At 47.1% G+C, this 22,561-nt stretch overlaps 1 protein-coding gene across 2 annotated transcripts in view; it reads left to right on the top strand.

Annotated features, from left to right (window-relative positions):
* The window catches only part of EFNA3 (ephrin A3), a 310,578-nt gene extending 300,934 nt beyond the window's left edge, over positions 1–9,644 (top strand). For both annotated transcript variants that reach the window (XM_078671075.1, XM_078671074.1), the window contains one exon: positions 1,396–9,644. In XM_078671075.1, coding sequence (XP_078527201.1) covers positions 1,396–1,517 — 122 coding nt within the window. In that variant the 3' untranslated portion in view covers positions 1,518–9,644. The remainder of the gene's footprint in view (positions 1–1,395) is intronic.
* Positions 9,645–22,561: the final 12,917 nt, after the last annotated feature.

Genomic DNA, 22,561 nt, shown 5'->3' with positions numbered 1-22,561 from the left:
GCAGCCAATGCCAGACTTATATATATATATATTGGCTTTGCCAATGCTTATTTCCCTGATGTGGCTTGTATTGAAACACCTAATTTCACACAGACACTACTGAGGGTATACTGCAGTTGCTTTGTGATCAAATGGAAAGATCTGAAGTAGGAAGCCCATCCCATATTAAATCTCATCTCAAGTGATTAAAACAAATGTAGAATTCTGGTGATTTCAGACTTAAAAAAAAATATATATATATATATATATATATATATATATATATATATATATATATATATATATATATATATATATATATATATATAATTCTTTAGGAAATATTGGTATATAACCAGTATTAGCAGTACAGAGGTCTGCACGTCTGATTGAAGTCGGTCTCAGATGCTATTTTTCACTTTCAGCACTTATCAACTGTTGAGTATGAGGTAATCAGTTAAAAACACTTGAGTTGAGATCATTCAAAAGCAAATAAGCTATGCCAGAGCCCCATGGAGATTTATGTAGACAAAGACATTCACCGCTTCACGATAGTGTTCAAGTGATCACACAGTGAGTAAAAATTTAAAAGGAGCTAACGCAATGTGTGTTTTATAAATTTTGCAACTGAACAAAAAGTGTTTTGGCACTTGCACTGCATCAGTCACAAATATTTAAACAGCGGAAGAATCGCTTAACAAATCGTTCCAATTGCCGTAAACCTCCACGGGGTTTTGACCTGTCAACGTTAGTGTCATCACCAAAACAACAAGAGTTGTAAAAAGCAAGAGCCATACAATATAATGCTTGATTGTTATTCATTTGTGGAAATTTAAGGTAAATCGATGCATACCATTGTATTGATCACCTGAGTTAGGCCGGGTTTCGGACGCAAAAGATCAAAGAACAGCTTGCGCTGTTCCAGTTTAGGATTTTTGATATTTAATAATCCCAAATAAACAAGCTTGGTCAAAGTATTGATCTAGTTGTTATGGTTGATCCTGAAAAAGGCAATTGCCAAATCTACAAGAATGAGTGCTCTGAAATCAGTACAGTCGACCAGTGTGCAAAGATCATCCAGTATGGAGCATGAAGTGTAGTGATGCTGTTGTCTGGGCTGCTCCGGTGAAAGATGGTACAGACAGTACCCAACAATGCATGGGTTGGCAGTTGTTTTTTACAGCAGTCCGCTGCATCCTGGAAGCTTCACATGTGTCCAGAGATGTAAGAAGCCAGGTATGAAGGGTTCATCCTCAGACACTCCATGCTGGTTGTGTTCCAAAGTATAGTTCCCTTCCACCTGTGCACCACAATCCTTTCATTGTGTTTCCAACAGTGTTTCGTTTTTCCTTGAGCCAGTTGTATTTTTATCTATTTCTGTGATAAATGACTGTTTTTTTCTTCTTCTTCCCTTAGATAATTTTAATCCTGAAATTCCAAAACTGGAGAAGAGCATCAGCGGGACGAGCCCCAAACGGGAACATTTACACTTGACTGTGGCCGTCTCGCTCTATCTCATAGCCCTCCTGGCCTCCTAGCTGTGCTGCCTTAGGACCAGAAATCTGAGGCCTTCGGAGAAATATCAAAAGCGTTGAGGCTGAAAATCAAGTCAAGGCGATTGTGAAACAATGCCAACCAAGCACGGCTGATGAAGTGCCAGAGCGAGATGGGACCCTTGACTTTTGCAAGACTATATACCCCTTCTCCCAAATCTGCCTTCCTCTACGAAGTGCGCACAAAACCACCATTTCTTGAACGCTTTTGGAAATCCTGCTTGAAGAACAAAACGAACTCGGACGAAACTTGCATCTTGAAATGTGCTCGAAAATTTGTGGGCCTTTGGACTGTTCTACCACGCCTTCCTTGTCAGTCACAGCTCCTGGAACCAGGAAGTGTCAGACTGTGAAACGCGCTTGTGAGGGATACTGGTGGGACGAGATGTGTGGTGAGAAGGTCTCTGCAGGAATTGTTGCCAAAGGATTATTCAGAACCTATCGGGAATCCACAATGGCCAATTTTGTTTTTTTCTTAAATCCTAGGAATCTTTATCTTAAGGTCCAGGCGTCTTGGTGGTCCAATTTAGCAAAACTCCTGTAGCCAACGAGGCTTTTGCCCTGGGAGAGAGCGACTGAACAAAGCAGTGGGGTATGTTCTTTGTTGCCTGAAGCGTTCCTGAAACAAGAGTGCCTATCTCCCTCCCAGTCTGCATGGACAGTAAGCGCTTGAATGCTGGCTGGTGAGGGGCAAGGAACGTTTGCTCCATGGGGGGCATTAGCAATGCTGAATCAGTTCTCCTCTGCTTTCCCTTTGGACCGCTTTTCCCAGCACTAATTGTGAGTCCAGTGTTCAAGAAGGACCTTTGTCCGTACCAGTTCCCCAGTCTTGCGCCACGTACCAGTGCTTCTTTATGACTGTTTGCGAGTGACATCTTGTTCCGTCTACATCTGTGGTGCTTGCTTTGACCAGAGTGACTAGCATGGTCGTAAACTCCCTACCCTGTTTGTAACCAAATCTCTGCTGGTCTCTACTCCCCACCAACCACCACTTGCACGTGGCTCTCTTGTTGGTTGCAGGAAAAGCGTAAACCTCCACGGATTGATTATTTTGAAGAAACTGGATTTTGTATCCATCCTAGCCAAGAAACGGCACAATGTTACACTCTTATGTTTTCTTGGGGTATTGCTACAGCGTGCAGCAGCCCATTACATAGTAAATCACTTATTCTGGTGCGAATGGCCTGATTACTCACTGGTCCACTTGCAAAGGTCTAACTTGTCTTTCGAGAGTTGTAACTTGGTAGTGCCACCTTGTGTGATCTTGTCACTGGTCCAGTGAAGTAATGTTTAATGTTGTTATAAGACAATATGCTGGCGGAAATTCAAAGTTCCCAACTGTATAATACTGCAGATGTGGCATAGGCTGATGTCTGTGCAGTCGCGTAGCGTGGGTGGGGCCACAGGGACGGTTGCCCCGATAAGCAAAATTCTTAGGGGTGCAAAATATTAAAAGAAAAGTGGGAGAATAGTTTCCTTGCCCCGGCTGCTGGCAACTCACGCTACGCCGCTGTGTCGGAGTGAGGGTTATGCTTTGAAAGAGGGACGCTGTTGTGTCGCTCTACGCTACGAGTGGGGGTAGAAAAAAGAGGATTGATGACTGACTCAAGGAGTAAGGGGGAAAAAAAGGAAAAAGCTCTTCTAGGGGCCCTCCTTGGATATCTTATATCCGTAAGCCGACATAAAGTCGACAACTGATATCACAGAAGCATAGTGACTAGGCCAGTTGACTCTGACATGTTCTGATGTAAATGAGAGATCAAAGAAATTGGAGTAAAAGTAAAATATTTGTAAACATCTTAGCTTTTGTTTTGTTGTTTCGAGGTCTACAGAGTTCACAGAATCAACTATAAGGAAAAGGCAAAGAAAAAGACTGTGAACACCTTCTAGCTTACCTTTGATTTAACTTGTTTTTACCCATTGGCCTACTTTGCTTGTGTTGCAGCCTTCAGTCTTTCAGAGTAGACTTCAGATGTCTCTTTCTTGGTAAACTTGACTGTTGTTTTTGAACTTTTCACCTGATTGACTACTGGCAGCTAATACCGGATTCTTGTACTATTTCCGGTGTATGAGTTCTCACTCACCCTGCTCAAGAGAGGTGTCTAGAATGTCTTGCTTAACAGAACCTATGCTATTTAGTCTAGACACCATACTATTGTGCATGTAGTCTTAATAATAATCCAGTTTTTGAACGGTTCAGTAGCTTATTCCTCTGTTATCTTCCCATCTGGCAAGGTTGATGGTTCCCTTGCGAATTGGAAAGGTCTTTTTCCACCCAGATATCCTTCAGAATGTGAAATTTTTCCATTCTGTAACTGGGAATTGTGATAGTTGGAGTTCCTATTTTTCTGTATTAGACAGGTAATTTAAGGTTTTTTTTTTCCTCCGGTCTCTCTTTTGCCTGATAATGGAATGGGACTTATGTGCGTTTTTCTTCTTGTTTTGTCAATAGCCGTCGTTAAATTCTAAGGAGCGATTCATTGTTACAAACAAATGATGCCGGGCTTACTGTACGAAGAGACTGCCAGAGGCACTTGGCTGACAGATACTGACTGCACCACCAGTGTCTGTATTGTCTTGTTCTGCGATATAAGATTTGCCCTCGAGTAGATAATAGCCTGGGAAACATTTGACTGTCTGATGTAACTGTGTATGGGGGGAAGTAAGCATTGTCCATGCTAAGTCTTTGAGCTAGCAGGTGGATCACTCGGGCCCCTGGCTTGTTCAAGTCTGGTTACACAGTTGGCAAGATGAAAGTAACCGCGGCTGGAGAGGATCCCAGCCCCCGCTGGTGGCTGCTGCTTGGGGGCATCATGCTTTGGGCAACCAGGGAGAGCCATAAGAATGCACATTGTGCCTTGGGTTTTACCATTTGGCATGGAATGCTTCTGTGCATATTTAATATATATAGAATATAGCACCTTATCTACAAGGGCCCGATTGTTTACACCGTTTCAACCGTACAGCAGACAGGCGGCAGGAAATTACTTCGGGAACTTCAGCTATCCCCGTACGGCAGACTCTCTTCGTATTTAGAGAGGCTACCACATTCATTGGTTCCTATAGTGACAACTCGGCATTGCATAGCTACTAATTCTGTTGTTTGAGGCGTCTTTTAACGTTCTTGCGGCCCTACATGTTATCCCAGAAAGCATCTTCTTTCTAGCATGGTGCCCCTCACGTGGGGTTTGGGGGGTGCTAATTTGTGATTGTATCAACCTGTTTTTCCCGGCAGAACATTACTAGTGCATTAAAGATATTTGACGACATATAAGACCAGGTCGTCTGCCGAGGACGTGGTGCACCACTTCTGTACATTGTCTAACCGTTGACGGGAAGTAGATGTTCATCGCTCTCCCAGTACGACCTAGGGGTTACCCCCTGTAGTGTATCACTGCTACCGGAACATCTTACTGTGATGATACACAGTAGGACTGGTGATACAATAATATCTGTATCTCCCTCTCCTGCCACTGTGCAGTTTCTTATCCTCTTTTCTTCCTTATTTTTCATCGACTGGCAAATACTTCAAGCTACAACACAGGCCCAATATCACGCACCCTAGATGCGTCTTTTCACAGCACTGTTGTAGATGGGACTTCTGAGGGACATGTTCCCACTTGGTAAAGAGCTATATAGAGGATGAGGTTGTGATATTGTGTTAACATTGTTGTATCTGTGGTAATAGCATCCCTTTGTACCCATGATTTTCTATGATCTTCATTGGGAGATATGATAGGGATACCCTAAAATGATCAATAGACTTTTAGACGATATCAGTGTGACTTAAAACCAGTTTTTTTTTCAGGCAGGATCATTGACTGCACTGAAAATAACAAGGCACTAGTTAATCAGGGGAATTGAAGGTGGTGTATCAGCCTAGTTTGGGTAAATTCATCATTAAGTAATTTTTTAGGTTCTTAGCTGATTGTGTATGCAGAGCCGGTTTGAACCTTTCGAGTGACTATCTTTAGACGGAAGTCTATTTTAGGGTTGTGAGGGATTTGGATTAACTTGAAGGGACTTGACAAAGCCTGGAGTAGGGAAGAGACAGTTAAATGGCATGTTCGCTGGCACTTGGTCTGTTAACTTCTGACAATGCAATGGTATTGAATTCGATTTTTTGGGATGATTGCACTGACCATGATGTAATGTCTCTCACATGAGGTTTTCTTAGCTAAGGCTAGCAAGGCCTGTGCGACAGGAGAGATGTGGTCACAGGAATGTAGGTGCAGATACATTCTTGTTCCACAGTTTTGCATCCGTCGGGGTCTTTACAATATGTATGCTGGTGCTCTTGAATATTACTTGCATAGTTTACTCTAAATAGAACTAGAGCCACGGTAGCCTGCTTACATTATGGAATGCCAGAGAACAGGATTATGCTACTCAGAAGTCTCAGCATGTGAAGAAAAGATGTTCTCCCACATTGTCTTCTTGTACAATTGAAAGGCATTAGTCCATTATCAATCCAGGAGTGTTATTTTGTAGGTTAGTACTGGTGCTCCATCAAGTTTTGCCAGCCAGAGATGAGCCACTTAAATTTGAGGATTTCTACTTTGGAAGCATTAAGATTGAGGGGATTCACACTCATCCACTTCAATTGCCAACAAGCACGAATTTAGAATTAAGAAGGCCAGAGTTGGAACCCTTTTGTTCTCTAACTATTGAGTATCTTAGTCTTGGTTGTGGCGGGTAAGATCAAACTAATTAATCAGACCAGGTAGACGTAAACATGGAAAATTAGTCACTTGGTACATCGGAGGATATGGTCCTCGGCACTGAGGAGTATGTGTCTGTGGCTTCTTGGAATGGATGCAACCAATCCTTCCTTTTTGAGAAAAGCTTTAACATCAGATGCCTTTATGAAAATTCTTGTTTTTAAGTGTAATCTCAATGGTTGTGAGGACAAAATCAAGTAGATGTTTACCCTAATTCCTATGGGGCAAGGATTGATCTCGAATTGCTGAAGGACTCAACAATGTCTAGTAATTCGTCCACCTAAAGTGTAGAGGAGGTAAAAATAGAGGTGTGTGGGTCCAACACGTCATTTTAAATCAAAACGCTCCATGCAATATGGGGGGGGGTTTAAGCACACAACTAGCACCCAAGCTTTGGTTAGCAAGTGATTTACTAAGGCCTTGTATAGATGTTGTGAAGGAATGACATTCGTCAGTGATCCTAAATAGCTGTTTGGATGGACAATTAGCTCCAGAGATACAGAGGCTTTGAAGAAAAGCAAGTTATGTTGAATCATTTTGCTCTGCATGTTTTTGCAGTTCTGCTTTCTGATGTTGAGTGGGATATTGGAGTTACAAGCATCCTTGAACCACGAGTCTACCAAGGTGTTGTTAGTTGCCGTGAATGAGGTAATGCGCTCTGTGGACGAATTTTCAGAACAAATGAGTGACCGATAAGTTCTTTAAAGAAAGGGAAAGACCCATAATTTCAGGAATAGTGCACAATTCACCTTCGAAGGGAAAATTCTGGAATGCCTGATGATCACACATATTGTTAAAATAACTATTGACGGGGAAATACTGGCACCCTCCCAGGAGCAAATGAATGAAACTCACCAGACATAGCAGGTTTGCTCAGAAACAGAGTGAAGCTTCTGTGAAGAATGCACATAGAGATGGGGGGCGGGATATGAGAAGCAATGAATGGGTTACCACAGCTTTTAAAATACCATCTGCTTGCAAGGACTATTCTGGTGTAGAAAAGGAACCATAGGCAATGTAATCGTTACAAAAAAAGCATAAGGCAGCATCATTGTTTATTAGTGGGGTTACTAAGAAACTTCTTGAGTGCCTGTGCACAGTGGTTCATCCTCCTTGAGCCAAGTTTCAGTAATGAATAGTTGAGGATTAGGTCTTTGAGTGGTTTCAGTTGTGTTGATGCTAATGCATTTTAGGATAGGTTTATGGGAAATGAACAAAAAGAAGTTTGAGGATGAGGTAGGGAATGAGATCGTACATATGGGAGTGGAAACAAAGGGAGGTGGAGCATAAGTTGGTCTGGAAGTGACACTGCGGGTAGTGAATAATGATAACGGAATGCGCAATAGTTAGATGGGGTAATAGTAAAGCATCAAGAAGAGCAGCTGTATGCAGGGCAGTGAAATTCACAGAAAGGTATTTCGCCGCGGCATGTTTCACGGCAGCACGGCTCAGATGTGCAGCACTCAAACACAGTGGCCACCAGTGATGAAGTCTGTGCGATGGACATAGAAAGATGGTACAGGGAGAGAAATGGAGGAGCAGCAGAAATAGCACAATTCAGAGCAAGAAAAAAAGATAAATGAGACTGAGCAGTTCCTTAATTTCAGAGCTGCATATTTCAAAGAAGTGTCTTTCTAGGGGGCGCCAGTCCAGCATTCAACAACAGAGTGGACGGGAAGTCTTGGTTTAGCAGGAAGCAGGGGTAACTTCCAGGCAATAGAGTGCTGAGGGCTACACACTTCTCTGGCTAGACCCTAAAGCCTTCCAACTACCCTAAGGTGATAAAAGGGTTATTCGTGGGTTGGGTAATAGTAACACTATGAGATGGTGCAGTATGGAAGCTGGCATTATTAACAAAACCTAGGACAGTATGTCATTATAACTTGTCAACACCACCATTCTTTGACTTGGTGTCAAGTTAAATAACCAACCAGCAGAAAGACTTATACTGGACATTGGGTGTTGTGGCAGGGTCATCGGTGTGAGAACAAACTGTGTGTGACCGCTCTAGGCCCATTCTTAAAAAGTGTGTTGCATGGCACTGCCACTCTGCCAATGAGATCTCACCCGGTGGTAATAGGAGAGAACCTGTGGTATAAAACTTGAGTGATCAGCCTTTAATTCAGCTAAATATTTTGCTCAGCTAATGCCTAACTCCAGCGTTGCTTGAAGTCACAAAGTTGACTCATGGCTAAAATGTTGTCCTATGTCTTACTATGAATGGTAAGCGCAAAGTTTGTAATCTCACGAGGGACGGCAGCTACTATCAATTCATGAACAAATTTTCTAAAATTACAGTTACCATGATGCTGGTAATGTAATACTTGGTGCTGTCTTTTAACCTGTGTTGCCGTGCCAAATGAACTGATGATTTGAAAGCCTGTAGCTCATGATTGTTGCATTGTGCCTTTCTTTCTTGAGAAAGAGAGTATTGGTGTATAGAGAAGAGTGAAAATGTGTGCAGTGGTTTTGCTTCTTCCCCTCTCCTCGTCCGTTTAATAGCAATAATGCACCCTCTAGGTCTTCCTTGTTATCAGCACAGTGTGAGCACTTCTCCGGCCAAGAATGCGGCTATGGGCTGGGCTCATGCCATGACCTCTCCTGTGCAAGATCCCCCCAATAGTTGACAAATATCAAATGTGGATAGGAGAGAAGGTGTTTACTTACAAGCAGAGTACCTCTCCTTCATTTTTTCCCCTAATTTTGTTCAACAACACTTGTTTCCAGAGCAGTTACCCAACAACCACTTGATCTATTCCACCGTGGACGGAAATAACTTGCGAAGTAGGTAGAATAGATCATGGGCCATGGTGTACATATACATTCCCCACCCTCCTTCGCCTATAGCATTCATCCATCTCTGTAAAATGATAGTTCAACCTGTGGAGCTTGGTCTTTTCCTGTATTACTATTGTGAAATTGAGATGAAGGCTGCTCTGCCTTGGGCAACCCACACTACCAGTTGGGTGGGCAACACCCCTCTTGAACCAGAAGACTGACTAGCAGCTAACATCTGACTTTGTTGACGGATTCAGCATTGCGTTCCCCTCCCAAGATACCACGGAGCAGTCAATGTACATATCTCTGAGATCTATATATACATATATACATAAATCTATATAGAAGGAACGGATCCCTCTATAGATGTATTCAGAGCACATGTATAAATGTAGCTTCCGACCTATTGTAACGTGTAAATACGTTTGAAAGTGTTTGATTTCTTTTGTATTCTTTCGTTGGTATTTGGTTTTGTTTTGTCTTCTGTGAAGACCGACCTATGCAAAGCACAGACACTTTTTTGGGGGGGAAATAACGTTTTTAAAGAACTGCTTTGGCCGTCATTTTCATATTCTGCTGTTAGTCTAAAAAATAAAATGTATTAAAACCCGTCTCTTTTGTTTGTGTTTGGAATATTAGCTACTTTTACAAAGTTGAACAGGCTGTACAATAGTGTCATAAAAAAATGTCTTTGAGGAGAATTTCTAGTTTCACAAGAGTTTTCAGGTGAGTCCCTCTCCTGGTGTGTTTAAAGCAGTGTTGATCTTGCTAATTTTAATCCGCCATTAAATTTCTTGAATTTTGGAATACTTTGAAACCATGTCATCACAATTCAAAACATTCTTCTTTTATTTCATGTTTTGACTTTCGTTTTTTTTTTTTTAATATCAAGATTTATTTCTTATTTCAAAAACGTCAGTCTTCCTTCCGCCCACTACAACATACAGCATGCGGAAGTGGGTCAGCCTACTTCAGCCATTGGCTAAATTCACTGTGAGTGACCGCATTCTGCTCTTTCACAAGGAGTGCGCACAAAGTAGTTCCCTTAAGTCCCGTGGATTAATTTGGCAATGCATGCTTTTTGAGACCCAAAAAATATTTTTGGCTTTAGCCTATTTTTTTTAGGTTGGTGAGGGCCCAGTAGCCTTCCTAACAATAAGGTTTTGCAAAATCCATTAAAAAAAAAGCTTTGACAGAACCAAAAGGCTGGTGGCTTCCCCGAGCCCGACTGATTTTGACAAAGCTGCTTACTGTGCTTCTCAGTGTTCCCACCTACATTAGTTGGTATGGTCTGACTTCTCTTCAGTTTCTGCAGAGGTGAATCCCATTAACACTTATGATTAAGGGTGAGATCCCCAAAAACAAAAATCAATGGTCACTTTTTTTTATAATACTAAGTTTTGTTGCCACTCTTTCTGGGGGCATCCATAAACTCACCTCTCCAAAACCCAATCATCTATCAGGTCCAATGTAAGCTAACCATATGTATTGCAACAGGCCATGCATGCACTGTCCACTCAATGAGACCGGAGATGTAGTTTCCTAAAATTGAAGAGTGGAAGGACACAAGTAAAGGGGCTATGCTCCAAGCGAGGGACAGACACAATGTAGAATAGGCAAGCCATCGGATAAGAAGCAGGCAAATGAGTGACAGTAAAACCAACCAATTGTAAGCAAAGGACAGGCTGCAATCTGCTCTATGTTCTTGGTAAGCCCACAATATGTCTTTTGCAACCAGTCATTTGCAGTGTCTGGTTTGCTAGTCCTAAAAAACAGTTGTGGAGCAGAGCAAAAGAAAGCTGGTACAGGGAAAGGTGATGGGAGCCCAGATAGGATAAAGAAATATCTATAGAAACATATGTAACCGTGTGGGCACCTTCGTTAAAAGTTAAAAACACAAGGTGAGGTTGGCAAGTACATGAAGATGGGTCTTAAGTCTTGTTTCTCTGCTTGTAGGTCTTGTTCTTCCTCCAGACATATGCTGCCAGTCTCTAAAAAGCTTCATGGACGCTTTTAAAAAAAAAAGAAAAACTTTTTTTTTTTATGTAACTGGTTGAGAGAGGAAGTGACGGGGAAAAGGAGAAGTAAAGCAGGTAGAAAAATCCCTGGCCTAAGGTAACCGAGACGGGTCCTCATGTACGATTGGTTTTACCAATGGCAAATGCTCAGACACAGTAACTCAAAGGTTTTCTGAATGCTAAAACCCATTTTCAAATGTTCTAAACTCACTTAGCAATATGGAAAACGTTTTCCGAATCACTAAATGAGTTGAGGGATGGTTTCAAAATCACTATTTGCCAGGGTTGTGTTTTAGGCCTCCCTTACAAATCGAGTTTCCGACCCTAATGTGTAAATGTTTTGAAAAGTTACTGACACCAAGGTCGGGGCGTTAAATGATTTGTAAGGGAAGGGGTCCTTGTTGTTAATCTTCAGCCAATAAACCAATCAGGATTCATAAAGTGCGGCTAATCACCCGATAGGCTATCCAGTCACTTGCTGGTCCCGGAGGCTTATTCGAACAGCCAGGTCTTGAGGGCCATTCGGAATTCTGAAAGTGAGGTGATGGTCTGGAGTTGCATGGGGAGGCTGCTTCAGGTCTTTGCTGCGATGTGGGAGAAAGAGCCTACTCCACTTCTGCTTCAGGAGATCCGGAGCGTATTGGCACCTGAAAGTAGGCAGAGCGTATAGTCTTCTCGACGGTTGGTGGAAGTTCAGGTGGTGGCTAATGTAGGCGGGTTCTTGGTTGTGTAGAGCCTTGTGGCGTGGGTCAGCAGCTTGAATTGGCATCTCTTCTGTATGGGGAACCAGTGGAGTTGCCTGAGATGGCTAATGATGTGGGTTTGTCAGGGCAGGCTGAGGATGAGTCTGGCTGTGGCATTCTGTATGGTCTGAAGTCTCTGTAAGAGTTGTGCGGCGATTCTTACGTAGAGGGTGTTGCCGTGGTCCAGTCAGCTGATGAGGAGGGCCTGTGTCACTTTCCATCTCGTGTGTAGGGGTAGCCTTTTGAAGATCTTATGTAGCATGGGCAGAGTGAGGAAGCAGGCGGAGGAGACAGCGTTGATCTGTGATTTCATGGTGAGCTTCTGTCAATGAGGATTCTGACGTTTCTGACATGGATGGAAATAGTGGGTGCGGGTCCTAGGTTTGATGGGCACCAGGAGTCGTTCCATGTGTTGCTGCTGTTGCCAAAGATCAGCACTTCCGTCTTGTCTTGTGTTCAGTTGCAGACAGTGTTTCTTCATCCATTTGGCGGCGCTAGTCATGCATCTATGGAAGTTGGTTCGGGCCATGGTGAGGTCATCGATGAGTGAGAGGATGAGTTGGGTGTCCTCGGCGTAGATTATGTTGAGACCATGGGATCTGGCGATGTTGGCCAGCGGGATCATATATATGCTGATTGCTCTGGGTTCCTCGGGTGAGGAAGTTGATCCATCTGAGCATATTCCCTTGGATGCTGATGTAGTGGAGTCTTTCGATCCGTCTGCGGTGGGATACGGTGTCGAAGGCCGACGAGAGGTCAAGTAGGATCGGAGCTGCTGTTTCTCCTTGATCGGGGAGGGTTTGGATGTTAGTGGCTACGATCTGGGTGGTTTTGGTGCTGTGATTGCTACGGAAGTCGAATTGGGATGCGTTGAGTAGCTGGTTCTGCTCCAGGTGTTTCATTAGTTGCATGTTGATGATTTTTTCCTGTACCCTTGCTGAGACTGGGAGCAGGGAGATTGGCCGGTAGTTTTTGAGTTCTTTGGGGTCGACTGAGGGTTTTGTGAGCAGTGGTCTTACTTTGGCATGTTTCCAGGCGTCTGGAAATTATGCGGTGGTGATAGAGATGTTGAGCAGGGTGGCGAGTTCCTGGCCAATCCTTTGTTTTCCGAGGTTGAAGATGTGGTGCGGGCTTGGGTCTGAGGGAGCACCCGAGTGTTTGGATTTCATGGTGGAGGTTGCGTCCTGGGTGGAGTGGAGGTTCCATGTGGCCAGTCTGTGGTTCCTGTCAGTTGTGTATCTGTTGAGGCAGTCCGTAGGTGCTGGTTGGGGTTCGAAGTTTCTGTATATGATTGTGATCTTGTTGTGGAAGAAGTTGTCACACAGCTCCTATGAGGGTGTGATGTTGTTTTCGCTGGCAGATGGGTTGGAGAATCCCTTAATGTTGAAAAGTTCCTTTGTGTTGGCGCTCAATTCGATGCGTGCAGCTAAGGCTATTTTCTTTGTTGCCCTCAGCGGGCGATGGTAGAGGTTGAGGAAGGTCTTGCAGGCAGCCCTGTCGGAAGTGTCCACCATCTCCTCTCCAGCTGTATGCAGTCTTGTTTTGCTGTTATGAGTTTTTGGGTGTATCAGCAGACTGGATGTTGCTCTTGATGGGGATGATATTGATGGTGCAATTAATGATCCAGACATTGAAGTTCTTAACTCCCTGTTTGAGTGTGGTGGCAGTAGCAGGGATGAAGGTGTTGAGGGCATCAATCTAGCTGTTTTCTGAGATTTTGATCCACCTCCAGTGGAGGGTGCTTGTCATCTTGGGGGTGGCATTGCTGGAGATGCTGAAGTGGATGATGGCGTGATGAGTCAGTCTGAGTTCTGTGACATGGCTGTATTTGACGCGGTTGCTGGAGGTGAAAATGGGATCCAGCGTGTTTCCTGCGGTGGGTGTAGGGTCATGGGCGGTCAGGGTCAATCTGAGGTTGCTCATACTGTCAAGGAGGTGTGCGGTGTTGGGGTAGTCTGTGGAAATTTAGGTCACTGAGGAAGATGTAGTCTGTGTAGTCTAAGGCTAGGGGCGCAATGAAGTCTGTGATGGTGTTGCTAGAGCGCAGGAGGTTCGGTAATCTTGGAAAAAATGTCAGAGGTCCCCGACCTGTGCAAACTCTGAGCAATTTTTTTACAAGAAAGCTATTTGAAAAGCCGTCCTGTTTCCTTGTAGATAAACAGGCTGTAGTTTGTGTTTGCATTTAAACACAGTGACAGACAAGGTGGTCTGCTCACCGTTGCAGGCTAACATCCCTGTGATAGTGGCCGTTTCAAGGGGTGGCAAATGGATGAATATTATTGCAAATTAATGGGTATTAATTAGCCAGGTCGTTCTGCAATTCGATATGTTTGTGAACCAACCTATTTATACCTCGTTGGGTCGCAAAATACTGTTCTTTTTTGCAAAAACCGAGTGAGCAATGTGAATGAAATATTACGAATGTCTCAAGGTGCACGCAGCTTTGGTCTAACTGAAGGGAATTATCCTAGAACCACTCCTCATTTCTATCATGACATGTCTCTGCTCCTGCAAACAAAACCAAAAAAATATGTTGCATACAATTTCGCTGTTACATTGTGTTATGGTTGAAATCAACATTTCTACCCTCCGTTCTCCACAGAAGGAAAGTGTCCAAAATAGTCCTTCTTGACTGATGGACCTACCACATCTGGATGCTGCCATGTATTCTGGCATTGAAGATGGTACTAGCTCGGTGCATCACTGTCTATCTCAATGCAGTATATTTTGAACAGAACACAGATGAATTACAATTATTACCCCATATTATCCTGGGCTTCAAACTATTACGTTATTAGAGTTATTAGTCACCCTTAATTCTAAACATGTTAGTGTAGAAAGAACTTCTTGAGAAATCAAATGACCCCTATTTCCAACCAGTTGAATCCATTGACTGTATTTACTTCAGATTAGTTGGTGGAGCATTTGTCCCGTCTTCTTTGTAGAGGGCTTGGGGCACGGACTAGGGTGGGTATTTGGTTAGTTTGGGAAGAACACGCATGCACCAAACTTTGGCCCTCAAGGGCCAGTTTCCATTTCTGTTGCATGTCACAGAAGTTGGTCGAGGGTGAAACAATATTGGCTAATATTAGTAAAAGGAGGTCAAAGGTGAACTCAAGGCCCTCAGCAGACACGGAGGATTAGCAGAGCCCCAGTCTCGCTGCCAACCCCCAGCAGCAGACATCCGGTCTTGACTCCCTCTTCCTGTTCACTTCCTGCCCGGCTGCAGGAGACTCGCCTCACACATGTCCTACGTCCACCAGGACAGGGTTTTGTCCACCGGGTCCTCTGCCGAGGAAGCGCTCTGTATTACTGGTGAACAGCATCATCGCCTGCTTCCCTCTCCATCTCCGTTGGACCAGAGATGTGATGGAGGCCTTTTACCAATGTTATCCTTTATAGAATTCCAACACCTTAAAAATACAGCATTGGCGACCCATACTGTGACAACATCCCTGTAGAACTCTGGGGGGTGCTGACTGCCACGGCAGACTGGTCTCGATTCCGCCTCGTGCCTCTTTCTTCCCGCAACCCTGCCTCTCGTGCCTCTTTATCAATCTCGCTGCCAGCTTTTTTCCTTCCTTTCTCCATTTGTCTATATTTTCATATCTTTCTCTCCCTCCTCCTTTCTCCGCCTTACCACCTCTTGCCCTTGTTCAAAGCCTGAAGGTGAAAAATACGTTTTGTTCTCGAAATCGGGTGCCTGGAGTCCCCCGTCTGCTGTCGCAGCGCTAGGGAAACCCCGGCGGCGGTGCGTGCATCGGACTCTGCTCGAGGATGGTCTGAGTTACAATCATAGTGGTTTGGTTTGCACGCTGGGCCTCCTTTCTTGCTTTGCTGCTGGTTTAGACGCGTTTTTCACCAACAGGTGAATCCTTTTCTTGGCGGCGTGAGTGATGCCGCGGCTGGGGGCAGCCAGCCGGGGATGAGTCTTCCCCCCCCCCTGAGCGCTGCCATCGCCCCGGTCGGTGAGTGCGGGTTACTCACCTCGTCTCGCGGGACTCCTCAGACAGTTCATCCGGTGCAGAAGGAAGCTGCTGGTCCTTCCCAGCAGCCTCCGGGGCCTGCACTGCCCCCCACTGCAGGAAGGTTTCTGCCTGCACCCGGTGTAGTTCAGGCGGCCCGAGGCCTCCAGGGCTCTGCACCTTGGCACTGTCCTCCCGTCAGGGCAGGTCTACTGCCCTCCAGGAGGCCCGCACTGGGACCCTGTTCCTTCACTGCAGCCAGATCTGAGGCCTCCTGCAGCCTGCATTAGTAGGCCTGCCCTGCACTCCAGGCCAAGGGCCTGCTGGGACCTGCAACAAAACCCTCTTCCCCCCACTCCAGGCCGGTCTGAGGACCTCCCAGGATCAGCTCTGGATCACCATTGTCCTTTTACTGGTGCCTGGTCTGAGGCCCCTCTGCGGCCTGCACAGGGAAGCCGTGCACTGCACTCCAGGCAGTTCTCCGGGACCCCTAAGGCCTGCGCTGGAGCACTCTCCCTCCCCTCCAGGCCGGTCTGAGAGCCTCCTGGCTTCGTCACTGTGAAACACTGTCCCTCCACTGCAGCCAGGTCTGAGGGTCTCCAGTGCCCTGCACTGGAGACCTTGAACTCCACTCCACAGAGGGCTTCAAAGGACCGGCATTGGGGCACTGACCGCCAGACCAGGCAGGTCTGATGCCCCCGTGAGCCTGCACAGGGACCGCATCCATCCATCCATTCGTCCATCCATTGCAGGCAGGTCTGGGGCCCCCCATGTGCCTGCACATGGACCGCATCCATCCATCCATTGCAGGCAGGTCTGGGGCCCCCCATGTTCCTGCACATGGACCCGCATCCATCCATCCTTCCATCCATCCATCCATTGCAGGCAGGTCTGATGGCCTCCACTGGTCCCTGCACATGGACCGCATCCATCCATCCATCCATTGCAGGCAGGTCTGATGGCCTCCACTGGTCCCTGCACATGGACCGCATCCATCCATCCATCCATTGCAGGCAGGTCTGATGGTCTCCACTGGTCCCTGCACATGGACCGCATCCATCCATCCTTCCATCCATCCATCCATTGCAGGCAGGTCTGATGGCCTCCACTGGTCCCTGCACATGGACCGCATCCATCCATCCATCCATTGCAGGCAGGTCTGATGGCCTCCACTGGTCCCTGCACATGGACCGCATCCATCCATCCATCCATTGCAGGCAGGTCTGATGGCCTCCACTGGTCCCTGCACATGGACCGCATCCATCCATCCATCCATTGCAGGCAGGTCTGATGGTCTCCACTGGTCCCTGCACATGGACCGCATCCATCCATCCATTGCAGGCAGGTCTGATGGCCTCCACTGGTCCCTGCACATGGACCGCATCCATCCATCCATCCATTGCAGGCAGGTCTGATGGTCTCCACTGGTCCCTGCACATGGACCGCATCCATCCATCCATCCATTGCAGGCAGGTCTGATGGCCTCCACTGGTCCCTGCACATGGACCGCATCCATCCATCCATCCATTGCAGGCAGGTCTGATGGCCTCCACTGGTCCCTGCACATGGACCGCATCCATCCATCCATCCATTGCAGGCAGGTCTGATGGCCTCCACTGGTCCCTGCACATGGACCGCATCCATCCATCCATCCATTGCAGGCAGGTCTGATGGTCTCCACTGGTCCCTGCACATGGACCGCATCCATCCATCCATCCATTGCAGGCAGGTCTGATGGCCTCCACTGGTCCCTGCACATGGACCGCATCCATCCATCCATCCATCCATTGCAGGCAGGTCTGATGGCCTCCACTGGTCCCTGCACATGGACCGCATCCATCCATCCATTGCAGGCAGGTCTGATGGCCTCCACTGGTCCCTGCACAGGGACAACATCCATCCATCCATCTCAGGCAGGTCTGAGGGCCTGCACTGGTCCCTGCACATGGACCGCATCCATCCATCCACCCATTGCAGGTAGGTCTGATGGCCTCCACTGGTCCCTGCACATGGACCGCATCCATCCATCCATTGCAGGCAGGTCTGATGGCCTCCACTGGTCCCTGCACATGGACCGCATCCATCCATCCATCCATCCATCCATCCATTGCAGGCAGGTCTGATGGCCTCCACTGGTCCCTGCACATGGACCGCATCCATCCATCCATTGCAGGCAGGTCTGATGGCCTCCACTGGTCCCTGCACATGGACCGCATCCATCCATCCATCCATCCATCCATTCATTGCAGGCAGGTCTGATGGCCTCCACTGGTCCCTGCACAGGGACAACATCCATCCATCCATCTCAGGCAGGTCTGAGGGCCTGCACTGGGGCACTGCCCCTCAATTCCAGGTAGGTCAGAGGGCCTGCTGCGACCTGCACTAGGGGCACTGTCCTCCAGTCTGGGCCGGTCTGTGGTCTACCTGCAGTCTGCTCTGGGGTACTATCCCTCCGCTCCAGGCAGGTCTGCGGGCCTCATGGAACCTGCACTGAAGCACTATCCGCCAGTCGGGACTGGTCTGAAGCCCTGCTGGGACACGCACAGGGATAATCGGAGTCCACTCCATGCAGGTCTGAGGGCCTCCTGATGGTTTACTGGAGCCAGATTAAGGAAGAAGTTGTGTTTTTAGGGATCTGCGAAAGGCGAGATGATTGGATTCTGCTCGCAGGTGGAGGGGAAGGGAATTCCAGAGTCTGGCGGCATTGAGCGAGAATTGTCGGCCTCCACTTCTAGCCTTCCTGATCCTAGGGATAGTGGCCAGATTCAAGGTTTTGGATCGAAGGCTTCTGTTGGGCTCATACGGCTGGATAATATTATGAAGAATGGCGGGACTTGTTTTGAATAGAGATGTATGGGCGATACACAGGGACTTGAACTTGACTCTCTCCTGGACAGGAAGCCAGTGGAGTAATTTCAGGGCAGGTTTGGCCGACTGATGTTTGGGCGTGCCCAGTAGGAGTCTTGCGGTCCAATTCTGGATATTTTGTAATTTGGAGAGGGTGGCGACAGGGGCACCTAAATAGAGGGCATTCGCATAGTCCAGCCATGTTAGGACGAGGGCCTGGACCATGATTTTCCTGGCCTGGAACAGCAGGAGAGGAAGAACCTTCTGAATCATTTTCAGGACACCATAGCACGAGGCGACCGTCTTCCGTGCCTGGGTTTTGCATGTAAGATCTTGGTCGATCCAAACACCCAGACTCTTTAGCTGGGTCTTGGGAATGGGGGCTGAGCCTAGGGAGGTGGGCCATACTTCTTTTAGGTCAAGGGGACAGCAATTACCCAGGATCATGATTTCACTCTTTTCCCCATTTAGTTTAAGAAAGGAGTCGCTCATCCAACTCTCAATCTCTTCCAAGCAGGAACGCAGGCAGGGGGTGGAGCTTTCCGCTCTATTAAGCCCAATCACCAGTTGCGTGTCATCTGCATAGGTGACTATGTGTATTCCAAAGGGTAGAACTGCCACTGTGAGGGTGCAGGTGTAAACATTAAATAAGGTAGGGCTCAGGGAGGATCTCTGAGGCACTCCACAGCAGAGGGGTGTCGTTTTGGAAGTCACCTCATTGTCAAAAACTTGGAAGGATCTGTTGTCTAGGAAGGAAAGAAGCCAAGCCAGGGCAGTTCCAGTGATACCTAATTTACTGAGCCTATGGATTAAAATCCGATGGTTTACGGTATCGAACGCCGCGCTGAGGTCAAGAAGAAGGAACACCGCTGTGCCGCCGGAATCTACTATTTTCCTTGACTCTTCTACTACTGAGAGCAGGGCTGTTTCTGTACCTTGTAGTGGGCGGAAACCTGTCTGGGTCCGATGGAAGAGCTTATGGGTCTCTAGAAATGAAGATAATATTGAATTAAAATATTTTTCTGTAATTTTGCTAATCCCTGGAAGCAGAGAGATGGGGCAGTAATTTCCCAAAATGGAGGGATCAAGTCCGGGTTTCTTCAGCAGAGCCTTTACCATGGCTTCCTTCCACGCGGGGGGGGGGGGGGGGACCAACCCTGAGGAGAGAGATGTTGATTAGATCTAAGATCATAGGGGAAACCACGCCTGCCACCTGTCTCAATATCCATAGTGGGGCAGGGTCTTTGGGTGATTCACTTTTTACCTTAGATAGGAGGCTTTCTAATACTGGCATCTCCATTACCGGAATTGTATCCAAAATGGGCTGGTTTCTGCCAAGTTGAGGGGCTAGGGAGTCATTTTTCATGGGGGGAAATGAGGAGAAAATAATTTCAATTTTAGTTGAGAAGAATTCTGCTAGTTTGTCACACTGTGCTCCCGAAGTATCAGGGATGATGGAAGGGGGGGAGCTTTTAAGAGAGTTTTATTAATGCTGAAGTTCTCACAAGTGGAATTGGGTGGAGCTAAGATTTTATTTTTGTAATAAGCTGCCTGTGCTGCTCTGATTTCGGCTTTGTAGAGGTGGATGCTTTCTCTATATTTCTTCTTTTTGTCCAAAGAGAAACTCTTCCTCCAGGCTCTCTCAAGTTTTTTGCAGTTTTGCTTTAGGCCCCATAGTACCAGTGAGTACCAAGGTTTTTTGGTGTTTCCTATTTTAATTTTCCTACTTTTTACAGGGACAAGGATATCTAGAGATTTTTGGAGCCAGTTATTAAAATTGTCATTGGCCGTGACCACATCTAAGGAGGAGGCAGGTTTAGTTTCTTCCAGTACTGTGGTCCATTGTTCAGTTGAGTTTGGACCAGGGGCGTGTTTTAGAATAGGAGGGGGTTTTATAAGGTGTTGTATGGGGTGGTGACCACGTGAAAGGTATAAGAAAATGGTCTGACCACGGAACAGGTATAGGTTTCCCTTCTAATAGGTCATCCAAGTTTGAAAAGATAGGGTCTAGTAAATGACCCTTTATATGGGTGGGTTCAGTGATTTTTTTGTAGAAGTTGGAAGACAGCTAAGTCCTTAGTAAGTTCAGTTCCCGATGTCTGTAGGGGGTTATCAAAATGAAAGTCTGAGGGCCTCCTGGGACCCACACTGGGGCACTCTGTCTCCACTCAGGTCTGCGGGCCTCATGGAACCTGCACTAGGGCACTATCCGCATGTCGGGGCAGGTCTGAAGCCCACCTGGGACATGCTCAGGGATAATTGGTCTCCACTCAGGCAGGGCTGAGGGCCTCTTGTGCCCTGCACTGGGACACTCTGTCTCCTCTCCACGCAGGTCTGAGGGCCTTCTGGGCCCTGCACTGTAGCGCTCTCCCTCCACTGCAGACAAGTCTGAGGAGCTCCTGGTCCATGTGCCGGGACTCTCGCTTGCCACTTCGGGCAAGTCTGAGAGTCTCTGGGTCCTGCATATGGGCACTGTCCCTCCTCTGTAGGCAGGTCTGATGATCTCCTAGGATCTGCACTGGTGCACTATCCCACCAGCCATGAAAGGTCTGAGGGCCAACTGTGACAAGCACAAGGGCACTGTCCCTCCCCTTTAGGCAGGTCTGAGGGCCCCCTGGGACACAAACTAGGATAATCGGTCTCCAATCCATGTATGTCTGAGGGCCTCCTAGGATCTGCACTGGGGCACTCTGTCTCCACTCCAGGTAGGTCTGAGGGACTCCTGGGACCTGCACTAGGGCACTGTCCCTCCACTAAAGACAGGTCTGAAGGCCTCTCAGAGACACAATCCTCCAGTACAGGCATGTCTGAGGGCCCCTGGAACCCGCACCAGGGCACTGTCCCACAGGGTGGACATGCACTGGGGCATTGTCCTCCAGTCTGTGCAGTTTAAGGGCCCCAATGGGCCTGCACTGTCCCTTCACTGCAGCAAGGTCTGAGGGCCTTCTGTAGCCTACACTTAGAGGCATTGTACTCCTCTCCAGGCAGTTCGAAAGGACTCCGGGGCCTGCACTGGGCCACTGTCCTCCGTCCGAGCAGGTCTGAGGGCCTCCTGGGACCTGCACAAGCACTATTTAGGCAGATCTGAGAGACTCTGTGAGCTTTCTCTGGACTACTCTCCTCTAGTTTAGGCAGGTATAAGAGCATCAGGGTGGCCGGCACTGTCCTCCACTCCAGGCATCTCTGAAGGTCTCCTGTGGGGTACATTTGATGTAAGTCTTTTTTATTTTCAAAAAAGAACCAGAAGGGATTTCTCTGTGTACACAGCGTGTCGCCTTCAACCCTATGAAGAGCCGTCTGCGTAGTTTTAGATAGGCGTGCAAAGTGCAGGTAGGTGTTATCGGTGCGCATGTCACACAGCAAGTCACCTACAACCCATGACGGGCCGGCTGCGTAGTAATATATACACAGCTTAAAAGCTCAATTATGAGGAGACTTAAGTCGGGAGGAACAAAAAAAACAATAATCCAACGTGAATAGGAAAAAAGTGGTAAACCTGAAGAAACAGAGGTAGTTTAGACGATAGAAAGGCTTAAAGAGGAGATGAGGGGAGGAAAGGGAAAGGGAAGGGGAACAATACGGAGGAGTGGAGGGCAAATAGAGAGATGCAGGGGAAGAAGCCGAAGTGATTATCAGGCCCAATCAATGTGACCAAGGACAATGGCGAGGAGGGAAAGGGGTGGCAGGGTGGGGAGGGGGAGAGTGGGGGCGCAGAATAGTTAGTTCGCCCTTCGAAGTGCGCGTGATTGGTGCATGGATGGGTTCAGACGGGAAATGCAGATAATCTGGCACGGTCAGAAGGATACACAGCGCCTTCAAAGAGGCGTAGGGCCCGGAGCTTCCGCGGTTGAAGGCGCGCGTGTTCCATTTTACAAAGGTAGGTGACTAGTGGCTGACATAATTTGGTGAAGTAAGTCTCGCGAGACTGCAGTGGGTGAGCAAATCCATAGTCAAACC

Source organism: Lissotriton helveticus, chromosome 12, assembly GCF_964261635.1.
Source record: "Lissotriton helveticus chromosome 12, aLisHel1.1, whole genome shotgun sequence".
Classification (NCBI taxonomy): Eukaryota; Metazoa; Chordata; class Amphibia; order Caudata; family Salamandridae; genus Lissotriton; species Lissotriton helveticus.
Note: the sequence above shows the minus strand (reverse complement) of the source record. Positions and strands in the feature narration are given on the sequence as shown.